This window comes from Schistocerca cancellata, chromosome 8 (assembly GCF_023864275.1).
Source record: "Schistocerca cancellata isolate TAMUIC-IGC-003103 chromosome 8, iqSchCanc2.1, whole genome shotgun sequence".
NCBI classification, from domain to species: Eukaryota; Metazoa; Arthropoda; class Insecta; order Orthoptera; family Acrididae; genus Schistocerca; species Schistocerca cancellata.
Window position 1 is genome coordinate 428305966 of NC_064633.1, and position 18122 is coordinate 428324087.

The following is an 18122-nucleotide window of genomic DNA, read 5'->3' on the forward strand; positions in this document are numbered from 1 at the left end:
CCAACAACTGCAAACACGCAGCTCCACATCTGACATCTGACCTCTCAGAACAAGTGTGTTTCAAAGCTGTCCACGAGCCAGCGCTTTCAATTAACAGTGCAGCGACTGCCTGAAAGCGCCCAAGAATGTCACAGGTGACCATACTTCCCCTACAACATCTCAGGGAGAGAACTCAAAGAACGTACACTCTGTATATCGCTTTTGGTTACAGTGTGTCTTTGCAAGTATCAGCAGAGACTAGTTTGCGTGTTACTGAAAGCAAATTATCGTAAAACTGGAAGTACTCATTTACTCAGCAAATGGTTCAAATGGCTCTGAGCACTATGGGACTTAACATCTATCGTCATCAGTCCCCTAGAACTTAGAACTACTTAAACCTAACTAACCTAAGGACATCACACAACACCCAGCTATCACGAGGCAGAGAAAATCCCTGACCCCGCCGGGAATCGAGCCCGGGAAACCGGGCGTGGGAAGCGAGAACGCTACCGCACGACCACGAGATGCGGGCTTACTCAGCACCTTCGAAAGTCACTACTACATACGAAATTTTTCTGTGAAAACTTGATCTGCAAAATAAGAAGTTTTTTCGTATCTTTACGTACTTAAAGTACTTTGTATTTTGCTTACAAATTGAATAATGGCTTTATTGAGAAGTTTACTCAAATTGTGGTATTTTAAGGTATAACAGGTCATCATGTGAATTAGTTAGGACAAAGTATGACGCTAAGTTAAAGTATCATATTTATTGTATCAAAAATAAAGCTTCTATGCTGATACCATTACATAAAATTATTATTTTATGCATAAAAACTGTATTACAGATACGAAGTTTTTATCATATTGTTGTTAACTACCACAATGTTGGCTGCCTTGTGTAACTTTAATCATTAGCTGTTTGTAAGACGCTCTCGGCCAGCTGTGAATGAACCCTCATGCAAGCGTCAGTAGCGTCCCTAACTTAGAAAGTGCCGAATATTCATCGCAAAGGCCCACGTTGTGAGGGATAGCTTAGTTCACAGTCAGTCTCCAGTTAGTCTATAACTGTTTCAAATATTTTACTGTTTCTGTTTCAGAGTTATCTGGCTGAAATGCTTAAAGCTATCAACGAAGATGGAGTGAATGTATTTGGGTACATGACATGGAGCATCATCGACAACCTTGAATGGACTTCTGGATTCTCGTAAGTCACATAATATTAAATTTGTTGAATCATGTGCAGTTTCTGAAATTTTAGACCAGTTGTATGTATGATACGCACTTTGAGCATTTGGCATGTACAGGGTGTTTCAAAAATGACCGGTATATTTGAAACGGCAATAAAAACGAAACGAGTAGCGATAGAAATACACCGTTTGTTGCAATATGCTTGGGACAACAGTACATTTTCAGGCGGACAAACTTTCGAAATTACAGTAGTTACAATTTTCAACAACAGATGGCGCTGCAAGTGATGTGAAAGATATAGAAGACAACGCAGTCTGTGGGTGCGCCATTCTGTACGTCGTCTTTCTGCTGTAAGCGTGTGCTGTTCACAACGTGCAAGTGTGCTGTAGACAACATGGTTTATTCCTTAGAACAGAGGATTTTTCTGGTGTTGGAATTCCACCGCCTAGAACACAGTGTTGTTGCAACAAGACGAAGTTTTCAACGGAGGTTTAATGTAACCAAAGGACCGAAAAGCGATACAATAAAGGCTCTGTTTGAAAAATTTCAACGGACTGGGAACGTGACGGATGAACGTGCTGGAAAGGTAGGGCGACCGCGTATGGCAACCACAGAGGGCAACGCGCAGCTAGTGCAGCAGGTGATCCAACAGCGGCCTCGGGTTTCCGTCCGCCGTGTTGCAGCTGCGGTCCAAATGACGCCAACGTCCACGTATCGTCTCATGCGCCAGAGTTTACACCTCTATCCATACAAAATTCAAACGCGGCAACCCCTCAGCGCCGCTACCGTTGCTGCACGAGAGACATTCGCTAACGATATAGTGCACAGGATTGATGACGGCGATATGCATGTGGGCAGCATTTGGTTTACTGACGAAGCTTATTTTTACCTGGACGGCTTCGTCAATAAACAGAACTGGCGCATATGGGGAACCGAAAAGCCCCATGTTGCAGTCCCATCCTCCCTGCATCCTCAAAAAGTGCTGGTCTGGGCCGCCATTTCTTCCAAAGGAATCATTGGCCCATTTTTCAGATCCGAAACGATTACTGCATCACGCTATCTGGACATTCTTCGTGAATTTGTGGCGGTACAAACTGCCTTAGACGACACTGCGAACACCTCGTGGTTTATGCAAGATGGTGCCCGGCCACATCGCACGGCCGACGTCTTTAATTTCCTGAATGAATATTTCGATGATCGTGTGATTGCTTTGGGCTATCCGAAACATACAGGAGGCGGCGTGGATTGGCCTCCCTATTCGCCAGACATGAACCCCTGTGATTTCTTTCTGTGGGGACACTTGAAAGACCAGGTGTACCGCCAGAATCCAGAAACAATTGAACAGCTGAAGCAGTACATCTCATCTGCATGTGAAGCCATTCCGCCAGACACATTGTCAAAGGTTTCGGGTAATTTCATTCAGAGACTACGCCATATTATTGCTACGCATGGTGGATATGTGGAAAATATCGTACTATAGAGTTTCCCAGACCGCAGCGCCATCTGTTGTTGGTAAATTGTAACTACTGTAATTTCGAAAGTTTGTCTGCCTGAAAATGTACTGTTGTCCCAAGCATATTGCAACAAACGGTGTATTTCTATCGCTGCTCGTTTAGTTTTTTATTGCCGTTTCAAATATACCGGTCATTTTTGAAACACCCTGTACATAGCCATGATTAGCTCCCTTCGATAGTTTCGTTCAGAACATGCAATATCTAGAACGACGATCTTATAGCTGAACTAAAGTTATGAATTGTGAAGAAATTTCATAAATTTCGTGCAACTGAAAGATCGTCACCAATGTCTGATTCTTCAGACATTTTTAAAACCAAATAATAGAAGCCTCGATGGGCAAACGTCGAGTACCTTTGCCGCCTTGAACCCCTTTGGAGGGAATCCAAGTAAAGTTGTCGGTGATGGAGTCGTACGTAGGCAGTAACAAGTATGGAAGTTTGTGTCGATTGTGGAAGTGTGCTCAGACAGCTGAAGTTATGAAGGCCATGGCTGGCTACAAATGGGAAATCCAGGTTCGAGTCCGGACTCGGGGCAAATTGTTGTGTGTTACTACAGGTTATATGTTCATACCTAATGCAGCTAATGTCACAAATATTCCGCAGTTGTGAATAAATTTAGAAAACTCTTATATACTTGATAACCGTATAGAAATAAAATAGACTGATGTATCTTGGGATACATCCTGATATCTTGAGGACTTTCTTCATCCCTGTGTAGTGCAGCAACTCGATTTGGCAGGAACTCAACGAGTCGTTGAAAGTCCCCTACAGTAATACTGAGCAATGCTGCCTCTGTAGCCGTCCATAATTGCAAAAGTATTTCTGGTGCATGATTTTGTGCGCGAAATGGCCTGTCGATTATGTCCTATAAATATTCGACGGGTAGCCACATCATGCGCTCGAATTATACAGAATTTTATTAAAACCAATCGTGAACAATTCTGGTCTGGTGATACAGGGCATTGAAATCCGTAAAAATTCCTTCGTTGTTTCGGAACATGAAGTATACGGATGACAGTAGAAATTTTCCAGGTAGTCGAATGTAACCATTTCCAGTGACTGATCGGTTCAGTTGGACCAGAATATCCAGTCCAGTCAGTCTAAACACACCCCACACCATTGTGGAGAACCATCAGCTTGCACAGTGCCTTGTTGACAACTTCGATTGATGGCTTTTTGGGGTGGGAGCTACATTCGAAGCCCATCATCAGCTCTCACCAACTTACTAGGCCACGGTTTTCACAGTCGTTTAGAGTCCAACCGATATGGTCACGAGCCCTGGAGAGCCCCACAGGCGATGATGTGCTGGTAGCAGAGGCACTCGTCTCAGTCGCCTGCTGCCACAGCCCATAAACGCCTAATTTCATCTCACTGTCGTAACGGACTCGTCCGTCTTACGACGCACATTGATTTCTGCTGCCGTTTCGTGCGGTGTAGCTTTTCTGTTAACACCGACAACTCAATGCAAACGACGCTGTGCTCGGTCGTTAAGTAAAGGCTGTCAGCCACTGCGTTGACCATTGTGACAGATAATACCTGAAATCTGCTGTTAACGGTACACTCCTCACGCTATGGATCTCGGAGTACAGAATTTCCTAACAATTTCCGAAATGGAATGTCCCGTGCGTCTAGCTTCGCGTTCGAAGATTGTTAAGTCTCGTCGTGCGGCCATTATCACTACGGAATCCTTTTCACATGAATTACCTGAGTATAGATGACAGCTCCGCCAATACAATGCCCTTTTATAACTTGTGTACGCGATACTGGCGCCGTCTGTATGTGCATATCGCTACCGCATAACTTTTGTAATCCCAGGGCATAGCATCGTATTCGGGAAAAGTAACAAGGTGGCTACAGAAATGTAGATTGCACAATGGACCATTTGTAAGTGCCGACCAGTGCTATTAACCTCGCCGTTGAACCCTCTTAAGGCTCACGCATACACAAACGAAACACAAACACACAGACTCAGAAACGTTAGAAAGTCCTGAAAAATATTGTGTAAAATGTCAATGGGAGGGGACAACAGGTTCGTCTGGTATTCGTGGATTGATGGAAGCTTTCGATTGCTGTCGTGATTTAGTCTTGCAGCACAAAGACAAGTGTGATGCAGTGCTGCCCGCTACTTCATCCTATGCGAGCTTCTTCATCTCTGCGTTAGTGCCGGCTGGAGTGGCCGTGCGGTTCTAGGCGCTACAGTCTGAAACCGAGCGACCGCTACGGTTGCAGGTTCGAATCCTGCCTCGGGCATGGATGTGTGTGATGTCCTTAGGTTAGTTACGTTTAATTAGTTCTAAGTTCTACGCGACTGATGACCTCAGAAGTTAAGTCGCATAGTGCTCAGAGCCATTTGAACCATTAGCCATCTGCGTTAGTACGACAACATTCATGAACCTGCCTACTGTATTCAAACCCTGTTACTCCTTCATAATCTTTGCCCTCCAAACTTCCTCAACTTCTTTCCATTACCAGAGTGACTACTTGACATCTCAGGATTTGTGTTATTAAATGATGCCACCATTTACTGATAATCTGCCAGAAATTTTGTTTCTTCTACGAATTCGATTCAGAACCTCCTTATTAGTTATTCGACCTACCTGTCTAATTTTCAACACTATTCGGTAGCATCACACTTCAAAAGGTTATATTCTCTACCTGTCTCGGCCTTTTTTTTGGTATACAAGGATACACTCCATATAAATGTCTTCAGAAAATTCTTCCTAACAATTACATCTACGTGCATGTTAAACAAATTCCTCTTTTACAGATTCGATTTCAACAAATTATTCTTTTACAGAAACGCTTTTATACTTATTGCTAGTTGACAGTTTATGTCATTTCTGCTTTCCCCATACTCAGTTACTTTTCTGTCCGAATAGCAAAACCCATCCACCACTTGTTGTGTGTCAGTTCTTAATATAATTCTCTCAGAATCGTTTGATTTAAATCAATTACATTCCATTACCCTTGTTTTTATTTTTGCTGACATCATCGTTAACCTCATTTGCAAGAGTATATCCATTCCGTTCAAATACTCATGTAAAACCATTGCCATCTATGACAGAATTACAATGTTATCGGTACACCGCAAAGTTTTATTTTTCCTCCCTGAAGTTTGATTCCTTTTCCAAATGCCTCCTTGGTTTCCATTAGTGTTTTCTGAATGTACAGAGAGAATAACATCCGGTAGAGGCTACAGCCATGTCCAGCCCACTCTCCGTGCTTCTCTTCCTGCTTCTCTTTCATGCCCTTCCACTTTTACATATGCAGTAAAGTTTCTATAAAACTTGTAGGTCGCTTATCGCTCCCTGTATTTTATCACTGCTACCTTCAAAATTTGAAAGAGATTATTCTAATTTTCATTTTCAAAGACCCTCTGTAAATCCAGTAGTGGTATAATCTTGGAACACGAACAAATATTCTCCAATTTTTGCTTCTACCAGGTTTTCCTTCCTTCTGCAAGCAATTCGTGTCGTATCTCGAACGTCTTAAGTTAGTATGTCTCACAACATATCTGCTAATGTTTCAGATTCCGTTACACTCAGTTAGTACGGATTCTGAATTGAAAGATGACTCAGGAAGGAGATTACACATACCTGTCAGTCCCATGTTCGTTGACATACTGTTAGCCTCTATTTCAGTTAACACACCGAAAAAAAGTAGTACAAATAAACAGTATAGTCGTAGACTAGACAAGTTTCCGTATTGAACGCGGATGGATGCTAAAGCCGCATATAGACACTGGCCCCGAGTGCTTATGGATAAACAAATAGTTTTCAGAATATCCGGGAAAAAAGCTTCACAGTTACCAGTTCTAAGCTGCGGATGTGAGATCGATTGTTTTAGTGCGTACGACATTAAAAACAAGTACATAATGAAGAGATGCATCTTGAGAATACGTGGGAGAAACAGCTGGAGTATAAAACGTAATTTTCACAAACTAAAATTGAGGTGGGTGGGGCATGCAGCTATAGAAATCAGAATTAGATGTACCAGGGAGCTCTTAGCTGGATTCCAAGTAGTAAATAAGGATCGAGACGACGACCTGTGAATCGTGAGTTAATGACATTAGAAAAGATGTAGGTGCAATATGGATGCATATATCTCAAGACCCTAAGGCATGCTTTAAGCATCAGTTAATGGTGAAGAAATCGTTAAATTGTCGGCTGTAGGTCGCTGTGTCAGTATTAAATATTAAATATCTCTATAATGATTTAGATGTAGTTGCTGGAAGAGACAAATCAGTTCTTTTCGTGTTGACTAGTTTATACAGTGAAGAGCCAAAGAAACTGGTATAGGCATGCGTATTCAAATACAGAGATATGTAAAAAGGCTTAAAAGCGAGGGTGGTAACATTAAGAGTGCATTGTTAAGTGTAGAGGAGAGAGTGGACTAACGGAAAAAATACATTGAAAGTCTCTATGAAGAGGAAAATTTTTGAGTGAGATAGAAGAAGAAACAGGAGTCCATTTAGAAGAGATAGGGCATCCAGTATTAGAATCACAATTATAAAGAGCTTTGGAGGGCTTAAGATCAAATAAGGCAGAAGGGATGGATAGCATTCCATAGCATTTCTATAGTAATTGGAGGAAGTGGCAACAAAACGACTATTTACGCTGGTGTGTAGAATCTATGTCTGGTGAGATTCCATCTGGCTTTCGGAAAAATATCATCCACACAATTCCGAAGACTACAAGAGCCGACAAGTGCGAGAGAACCATCAATTAGCTTAAACGCTCACGCATCCAAGTTGCTAACAAGAATAATATACAGAAGAATGGAAAAGAAAATTGAGGATGTGCTAGATAACGATCAGTTTGGCCTTAGAAGAGGTAAAGGCACGAGAGAGGCAACTCTGACATTGCGGTTAATGATAGAAGTAAGACTAAAGAAAAATCAAGACACGTTCATAGGATTTGTCGATCTGGAAAAATCGTTCAACAATGTAAAATGGTGCAAGATGTTCTAAATTCTGAGAAAAACATAGGTAAGCTGTGGGGAGAGACGGTTAATAAACAATATGTCTAAGAGCCAAGAGGGACTAATAAAAATGTACGGCCAAGAACGAAGTGCTCTGATTAAAAAGGTTGTAAGACAGGGATGTATTCTTTCGTCCCTACTGTTCAATCTATACATCGAAAAGCACTGATGGACGCAAAAAAAGAGGGAAGAGTGGGATCAAAATTTAAGGTGAAAGGATATCAATGGTACGATTCACTGATTACATTGCTATCCTGAGTGAAAGTGAGGAAGAATTACATGATCTGCTGAATGGAATGAACGATATAATGAGTACAAAATATGGATTGAGACTGAATCGAAGAAAGACGAAAGTAGTGGGAAGCAGCAGAAATAAGAAAAAGCGAGAAACTTAACATCAAGATTGATGGCCACGAAGTAGATGAGGTTAAGGAATTATGCTACCTAGGCAGTAAAGTAACCAAGGACGGACGGAGCAAGTAGGACATCAGAAGCACACTAGCAATGGCAAAATGGGCAATCCTGGGCAAGAGAACTCTACTAGTAACAAACATAGGCCGTAATTTGAGGAAGACGTTTCTGAGAATGTACGTCTGGAGTACAGCGTTGTATGATAGTGAAACATCGACTGTTGTAAAACTAAAACAGAAGAGAATCGAAGAATTTGAAATGTGGTACTACAGACGAATTTTGAAAATTAAGTGGACTGATAAGGTGAGTAATGGGAGGTTCTTCGCAGATTCGCAGAGGAAAGAAACTGTGGTAAACAATGATAAGGAGAAAGGACAGGATGATAGGACATCTGTTACGACATGAGGGAATGACTTCCACTGTAACAGAGGGAGCTGTAGCGGACGGAAACTGTGGAGGAAGACGGAGATTAGAATACATCCAGCAAATAACTGAGAACGTAGGGTAGAAATGCAGCTCTGAAGGAAAAGGTTGGCACAGGAGAGAAATTCGTGGTGGGCCACATCAAACCGGTCAGAAGGCTGATGACCCAAAAAAAAAAGGTAAACACGCAGAATAAGGCGCTGCCGTCAGCAACGCCTACATAAGACAAAGAGTGTCTGGCGCAGTTGTTAGGTCGGTTACTGCTACTACAATGGAAGATTATCAGGATTTAATTGACCTTGACAGTGGTGCTATAGTCGGCGCAAGAGCGTTAGCACACAGTATTCCGAGGTAGCGATGAAGTGGGGACTTCATGTACGTCATTTCACGAGAGTACCGCCAATATCAGGAATCCGGTAAAACATCAAATCGCTGACATCGCTACTGCTAGAACAAGATCGTGCAAGAACGAGACCAACGACGAATGAAGAGAATCGTTCAACGTGACTGAAGTTCAACGTGATTAAGTCGAACCTTTCCGCAAATTGCTGCAGATTTCAGTGCTGGGCCATCAACAAGTGTCAGCATGCGAACCGTTCAACGAAAGAACATCGATGTGGAACTTCAGAGTGTACCCTTGATGACTGCACGGCACAAAGCTTTGCGCCTTGCCCGGGCCCGTCGACACCGACGTTGGACTGTTGATGATTGGAAATATGTTGTGTGGTCGGAGGTTTCCAATTGCATCGAGCAGATGGACGTGTACTAGTATGTCAGCAGGTGACTGTCCGAGCTGGTGGAAGCTCTGTAATAGAGTGGAGCGTGTGCAGTTGGAGTGATATGTGATCCCTGATACGTCTACATACGACGCTGACAGGTGACACGTACGTAAGCATCCTGTCTGACCACATGCATCAATTCATGCCCATTGTGCATTCTGACGGAAGTGAGCAATTCCAGCAGGACAATGCGACATCCCTCACTTCCATAATTGCTACAGAGTGGCTCCAGGAACACTTCTGAATTTAAACACCTCCACTGGCCACCAATTTCCCCAGACATGAATATCACTGAGGATATCGGTGATGCCTTGCAACGCACTATTTGGAAGAGATGTCCAGCCCCTGGCCGTCTTTCGGATGTATGTACAGCCCTGTAGGATTCATGGTGTGAGTTTCCTCCAGCGCTACTTTAGAGATTAGTCGAGTCCATGCCACATCGTGTTGAGGCACTTCTTCGTGCTCTCGGAGGCCCTACACGATATTAGGGAGGTGCAGCATTTCTTTTGCTCTTCGGTGTACGACGATGGTGCGAAACTTGATACTCTGCTTGCAGGATTGTAATTTTTGGCCTCCAGCTTCTTACCAGGAAACGTTACACTTACTGAAATGTCTAAAAAGTAATATCATATTTTCACTATGTCCACTATCGATACCACAAATGTATTTGAATGTCCCACAGACAGGCTTACACACTCCTTTATCCAGTCACCCCACCTCCTACCTGATGTTTACTCGGAGCTACAGACTGTATCAACTTTCCCCTACTCTCAAATATCATAGTCTTTTTCCGAAACATAGTACCGCGTTTTATGATCCATATCAGCCACTACCTTGATTAGTCTGTTACATCTAGTTGTGAAGCTGAGCGTCAGTGCTCTCACCGTTAAGCAGTCATTTTCCTTATTCCGCATACTCTATGATTTTGTTTTAGGTAAACACCTCAGGAAGCCATTAGACGCTAATGTGGTATGTGATAGAGGCTATTGAACTGAACTCCGCGATCAGGCACTGAATATTTCACGACTTATCTTCGCCGAGCAGCCTCATTTGGATACGGTGTGAAACGGCGTTGTTTATTTTACAATCTTCCCGCTCAGCTACTTCCCACTCAGGAGCTCCTGAACTGGCCTCTCCAGCCTAAGTTCGCCTTGTTTCCTGATCGGAACTGTGAGCTTTGTATCTGAATAACTGATTAAAATCTCTCTTGGTCATACATAACTTTATTGAAATTGATTACCTCCTTCAGCTTTGCAGCCATCATCATATCTACCACAGCAGCGACAGGTAGATGCGTAGGCATTATACCCCACCATGATAAATATAGGGAATTGAAACCGGACCCTTCATATGACAGACACGCTGACTGCTCTACTTTTATTATAGAGTACGTGTTATTTCTACGTTTGTGAGCCATTTTCAGTTTTTTATGTCAGTGTATCGTTGGAATCTACAGCCATTAACTTCACCGAGAGCGTGCGCACTTGCGAATGTATGAGGACATGCTGCATAACTACCAGTGTATGTGTAATGGAGTTGTCCAGAATCAAACACCACAGTCATCACACTATTGAGATCAGTGCCTCAGCCCTAAAAAATTGTTAGAGGAAAAGTCTCAAGTTGCGTAGAAAGTTTATTTATTGACGACTAGTTCCGGACGGCTTGTATTTTTATTAAAACATCCATGAACGTAAGTACTGCATTATAGCCAGAATGCATGTGAGTTACTGGCCGCAAACCATATAACCGCTGCAATACACATTAACATCACTTAACCTCAAAACTTTTTGAGATACATTCGTGTGTGGACACTACATTGTATATTGCCAATTTTATTTGTTTTATGGCCAGTAGCTTTTTGTAAAACTTGTGTGCAAGCATGATTTGATAAAGGACAATCTGTCTGAAACTTCTCACCAATTAATAAATAAAACTTTCTACAAAACAGTTCCTCTAATAGTTACTGTAACCACATAAAAATTATAGACCAGTTTCAGCCACTGCATGCTGGACACACATTGACAGAGACTGTCTGACATCGTTGTGCTTTAGTGATTTCACAGAAACCCCGTATTTCCTTTTCGATGACGGATAAGTGAAGAAAGTACAACATAGGAGCTTCACTGTCGGGCAATATGGATGTGTAACTACTTCATCTGTTAACTTATATGTTAGAAGCATGTGTCCACCCTTTTACCAAATAGTAACTCCTTAGTGAATCTTGTGGATCTGATGATCGAAATTGCCAATTACACAGACTTAAGCTTTAGAAGGTCTTATATTTGTTAATCCTCAAACGTTAATTCTACATAGAAGCAGAGTTTTGTTCATACATAACCATTATGGAAGCTATAACAGACGTATATTTGTATTTTAAAATAATTTTCTTTCAGGTTTCACACTTTGAAGCCGGCCGCTGTGGCAGAGCGGTTCTAGGCGCTTCAGTCTGGAACCACTCTGCTGCTACGGGCGCAGGTTCGAATCTTGCCTCGGGCATGGATGTGTGTGATGTCCTTATGTTAGTTAGGTTTAAGTGGTTCTAAGTCTAGGGGACTGGTGACCTCAGATGTTAAGTCCCATAGTGCATGGAGCCCATTTTTAGTCTTGGAGCTGGGGTAATTCCTTTGTAAGAACGTGAATAATTGTAGACGCTCGTTACAATATCACATACAAGTAAATACAAGCATATCCCTTATACTGTCTGTCAGTAAACTAATTTTTAGTTTGTGGCATTTGGATAAGCCAAAGAATGTTGTCTTATTTGATTGTTTGTAGGGTGAAGTTCGGCGTCTATCACGTGGACTTCAACAGCACAGAGCGAACGAGGACTCCCAAGGCGTCGGCGAATTTCATTGGTGGCATTTACAGGAACAGGACTGTTCCTGAGGAGTACTTCTAATTTTAAGTTCAGCCTTACACTCTGTAATATACCTTCTTCTTGGTAGATATTCGAAGTAACTCCTGACTCTTTTAGGTTTTCTTTCTCGACAAAAATGTATTTAACTTGTATATAGTCCTAGGTTTGTATCAATATCAGTATGATAGGAAATATACTGCTATTCCCTACCGTTTATTTCCATGAAATCATCACTATATTAGTTCATTCTCTAGCATTCTTTGGTAAATGTCAACGCCTTGTTCACGTTAAATGTGGCCACCTGCCCCATGCACCAGTTTCAATAAAGTAATCCATACCTGTATTTTTCAATTCTTATTCAAGCTCAGTGTTTTAATAAACCGAGAGATACTGCTATACTTCAAATTACTTCACATTTTTTAATACATCATCTTTCAACATTTTAACTTTTCTTGAGTGTACAAACCTACACGTACTATATTTACTGATATTCGACTTCCTTTTGTGCCCTTTAGCGATGCATTTCTGCTTGTATCTGTTTATCATATGACTGCCACATCATCTACTTGATGTTCATCTCAATTTCTGACGTACCAATTCAAAGTTAACAATTTTATTGTGAAGATTTGTCAAACTGTTGAACGTCTTCCTGATTCTCTTACATAAGGATGGGCTTATTTAAATGGCGTTTGACTTCGTCGTTTAATACACACAACGTCCTTTTATAAACGGCATTAAGACTTTGGTTGTACATAAGCTTTTACGTAGTGCATTAAATCCGCATGGTGACGTAAGTAAACATTACCATAGAGGGGAGGTCAGTGACAACTAGAGCACCGATCGTTCTTCTCATGTGATATGACAACAAATCGGAAGAAAATACTTCGCGACAGTGAAAGGAAAATATTATTAAAGATGAGAACAATCTAGACGACTTATGGAATGGTCCAAGCTGTGTTGCCTATGAATAACTATCGAGGTGACTAATGATAGACGATTTATTGTAGAGGTAAGTGATGTTGGTAAGCTGGACCGAGGGGGCAGTGGGATATCCACGTTGTTAATAGCAGAGATTAGAAGAGAAGCCTAGTGATCCTGTGGTCGAGAAGGCAATGTGATAACAGCCAGATCAAGGCGGAACACGAAGTCTATAAAATCATGCCTCACATAACTGCCAAAGGTCGCGGAAGCATCGCAAGACTAGAGAACGCCTCTCTAAGTCTATGACAACAAATGTAAAATTAATCAGAAAGTATGTTAATTCCTGTTCACCAGAGAATCGGCGAGGAAAGGATGTAACACAAAAAATATTGTAAATTTCTGGGTAATAGCCAAGGGTCCTTTATTTAAATTTATCGATAGCAACAACGAAATGGCAGTAGCTATACCATTGTTTATCTTTGCTTGTGGAGAGCCTCTGTCGCGTTGCGAGCAGAGAGGAAGCAGGGCATCCTGAGTGATGACAGAGTGCGCAAGTGTTTGTCGGGCGCTCTCACGGATGCGGTGTGCAGCTATGCTCTCGCCAGTGTGGGCGCGTCTGATTCGTTAACCCGCGAGTATTGGGAGCACTGTTGGAGTGGACAGGTGGAGGAAACTGCAGTACGAACTGTCACCTGTCCCGTGGCTCTGGAAGCGACTCGGGTTTATCAAAGAGCAGCAGCAGCAACAGCAGCAGCTCAGCATTGCCGTCGGCTATATTCTTCGTCGTCCGCTCGGGTACAACATTACAACATCGTAAGACCGTTGGTTGACAGGTACAGTTCTGTAGAGGCTTTACCCAGTTGCATTTCTTACATAAAGTATGACTCACTTATATAATAACTTGCAATAGTTAAAACTTGTAGGACACCTGTGTTGTCATGTTCTCAGATATCATTACCAGGTGGGTCCCTTTCCTTTCGATGCGATCACTGAGTGTCGTAAGAATATGAAAAGTGATTAACTATTTACTGCCAGGGTTGCGTGTTTGCTAATGACCAGTTTCAGTCTAAATTTTCCGACACAGTAACTGCTCATTCTTGTATTGCATAACAGAGCCTTAAGTAATTTACTGTTTTGGGTATTAACCCCAGTCACATAAAGTTATGTAAAATTCCACGAGGTAAACCAATAACTAAAGATGCATCACAAATTAAGTTTGCACATTTTATTTATTCTGTATTTAGCTCAGCGAGTGACTTCTGCTGGCTTGGTATGTATTTTGAAAGTAATATCAGCTGCTCATTTGCTTAAAGTAAATTCAATTCAATCTTACATTGAACAGAAGTAAATTGCTGGCCTTTTTCTGAATTTTGGATTACGTTACTCTGAGGTTACGGGAAGTCATTTTTACATAACAAAGTTTAAGTTAAGCCAGTCATTCATTTAACCAGTAACTCCACTTTACTTTCAAAATTTAGTGTTTGAGAGTAAGTGACCGCAAACTCAGTGCTGTCTGACTCATTTACTTTCTTGTGAACTGTTGTGTCATGGAAAACCGTGACAACCTTTTGTTGCTTTAATTTCTTGGCCATTGCCTTTCTTAAGATTCTGGAGATTCATTGCCCTAGGGAGTTGGTAACCGTTTAATTACCCCCTTTTTAGCAAATTAGTGTTTTCTTCGTATTATCAGTAATCTTTGCAGTAAATATTACCTGGTAACCTTTTCCTCCCTCTGTGGTTCGTGACCGATTGCACTATATTCCTCCCATTTCAGAATTGTCATAAGTATTTAGAATAGATTCTTTCTTCAGAAGGATCTGTTGTACACTTTAACTAACAGGTGTTATTTTCCTTTGGTAACGATAGCCTTATTCACTATAAAATTTCTTTAGGCATATGCAACCACGGTCACTTATATCGTATTCCAGTAGGCCGATTAGGAAGGCGGAAGTTCCAAGGAATAAATGGAAAACACTGACAAGAAGAAAGGAAAGGATTATAGGCGATCTGTTGAGACATCACTGAAAAACTTCCATGGTAGTAGAGGGAGCTGCAGAGGATAAAAACTGTAGAGGAAGACAGAGACCGGAATATATTCAGCAAATAACTGGGGACATAAGCTGCAAGTGCTACTCTGGGATGAGAAGCCTGGATTGGGAGAGGAATACGTTTTGGGTTGCATCAAAGCTGTCAGTTGACTGATAACTAATAAAAAGGATATGATTATTTAAATATTCGTCAGACGTCAATCTGTCACAGACGCACTGTGACATTACGAGCGACAGGCTTGCAGGGCCAGAAACAGTGAGTGTAGTTGACGGGCCAGCTAGTGGACAAGCAGGCCGAGGCTTGGCTAGCAGCTGTTGGAGCACGCATGTAGAAGCCAACAGACTTCTGAAGATTAGGGGAAGGTCCCGAAGCAGTTTTAGCAGAGCTGGTTTCTTTTGGATGTAATAGGCAGAGGCGGTCACAGTGGGTTGTATGTATACATAGGGTGTACATTTTAAGTTAACAAACCAGAATGACTCGAAAAATAAGCATCACACGAAAAAACGTGTAGAATCCAAAATTGATTATTTTCGAGGGGGACATCTGCTGGTACTAAAATTAGCCCGCCAGCCCAGCTCCCTGGGGGGCCCTCATTGTTTATTGCAGAAACAGATTCTACATAAAAGCTACGTACATTTTGTCTTAAACACTTGTTTTGATTCTTGGTAGTTGGCACTGTAATTCAAGAAAATCCATGTTCTCATTTTTGCGTGGAAAATGGTTACGGATAAATAAAAGATATTTATTTACTCCGTAAATTTTGATCCGCTAAAAATAAAATTCCCCCTCTCTCACCACATGGTAGAGTTTGAGGGAGAGGAATTAGAGTCTTACAAATGTTGACCCAAATATAAATCTGCGGAAAAAATTAATATTGGGTCAACATCTGTAAAACTCTAATTCCTCTCTCAAACCCCGACCTATGGGGAGAGAGGGAGAGCTTTAGTTTTAGAGAGTCAAAATTTACGAAGTAAATAAGTACTTTTTGTTTGTCCATAACCATTTTCCACGCAAAAATGAAAACATGGGTTTTCTTGAATTACAGCGACAACTACCAAGAATCAATATAAAAGTTTAAGACAAAAAGTACGCAGTGTTTTACGTAGAATCTGATTGTGCAGTAAAAAATGGGGATTTCCATTCGAAATTTTAAAGTTGCCTCCCACCCCAACCCCGGGGGTCTATGTTGGCGGGCTAATTTTAGCACCAGCAGATGTCCCCCTCAAAAATAATCAACTTTGGAGTCTACACATTTTTTCTTGTGAAGCCTATTTTTCGAGCTATTCTGGTTTGTCAACTTAAAATTTACATCCTGTATAATGCATCATGTGCATTACAGACATGCTATGCAGAAAACAGACACTTCATACAAGTTACAGTGACAGGACTAGGCGAATGCATCTTTAACCTTCACTCTAAACCGCATGCTTCCAAAGTTACAAATGATTTAATTACAATAGTTTATACAGTTAATAACAAACAATCATACATCGCTTGCACATGATGTGTAGTATGAAAGCTGTCGATATCAGTAATTACTAAACTCTGCTACTTTTATGATCAGGCACATGTATACAAAATTCTATACAGTTTACTAAATTCATACTCAAATTGTCCCATTACTACAAATTCATTTCACATGAATGTAGCACATCAGAATATTCCCAGACCCTTACCCACCTTTCCGAACGTATGAATATTCATAGTTTAATGCTTTAAAAATAATTTTAATCTGAATTTGAAAACGACACAAAGAGAGATTTGCCAAGCATCTCTGTAATCTTTTATATCTTTGTGTCTGCTTAATTTATTAATGTATTGTGGTTCCACGTAATTGTCTACATAATTGAAACAGGTAATATGAATACAGCAGTTATAACCTCATAGGAATTTCAGATGGTCAGGAAGCTGTTTTGTCATAATCTTCATGGTCTTTCATTTGCCAGTATTCACAGTGGTAGGTTGGTGATCTGTATTGAACAACTTCCATATATATTCAATTTTGCTAACTACTTATTTCTACTATTTAATGGTTTATAGAGTATCTTTTTCCAAAATATTTAGGCTTAAAAGCAATGGCTCACAGCTGCTCCCTCTTGAAGTGAACCAAGCTAATGATGTCTTATGCCATACGTTGCCCACTATAATAACATAAATACAATCGTAATGAGATGTGCGTGTCCAATAAGAAAGGTAACAACCGAGCGAGTCGTTTACGGCCACAGAATGCACATAATTTTCTAGCATTGTTTTGCAGTTTTACCAAGTGTGTGTGTGTGTGTGTGTGTGTGTGTGTGTGTGTGTGTGTGTGCACGTGTGTGTACGAATGGGTGGGTGGGAATGACATTAGTAATAACTGCGGGTATTATTTAAATGCTGCTGCTTGCCCACAAGAGACAATGTGTTTTTAAAGCTGAGTAAACAGGGTCTTCTGTGGAGGCATAACAATCGCGAACGCATATGTAAGATGTTTCTCTACAACTCTGAAACAAGTTTATCAAAGAACACCGTTTTTACACGTTTCCAGATATGTAGCATTCGAGATACATCACACAAGTGCCACTGAACAAATGGAGAGGAACTTGTGATAAACATGGCTCTCGACGATGGATACTGTACTTTTAAAAAAATGAACTTTTATAATACAGGAAATGAATCACTGAAGGTTTACCAGTCATAATTCCATAAACGGGTGTATGGGGATGTCCACATTTTGTTGTCTCTTTATTATGATTTTTGCAATTAAACTTTTTCGCATTTCAGACTTTTGCTGAAACGTTATAGATCACTCATCATGTACTGTCAACTAGTATGATTACAGTCACTTCTAAAATTTTATTTAGTGTTCAACTTGTGAAGTACATCCAACAACAGAAGATGGGCCACTGTAGTAGATACAGCAAACCATTTGACAGTAGCAGCAGAAAACCCTAGTCAGAGTGTAATGTCAGACGGAGGAAGCGGGTCATTGATTCAGGAAGTGAGTGATGTCTGGCATTCACTCTATACCCTTAACAGGGG

General features: G+C 41.1%; 1 protein-coding gene across 1 annotated transcript in view; it reads left to right on the forward strand.

The window, feature by feature from the left end:
• Window positions 1-12442, forward strand: part of LOC126094696 (myrosinase 1-like) — a 61485-nt gene extending 49043 nt beyond the window's left edge. The window contains exons 10-11 of the mRNA XM_049909222.1: window positions 1077-1183; window positions 12050-12442. Coding sequence (XP_049765179.1) covers window positions 1077-1183; window positions 12050-12173 — 231 coding nt within the window. The 3' untranslated portion in view covers window positions 12174-12442. The remainder of the gene's footprint in view (window positions 1-1076; window positions 1184-12049) is intronic.
• The last annotated feature ends 5680 nt before the right edge of the window (window positions 12443-18122 follow it).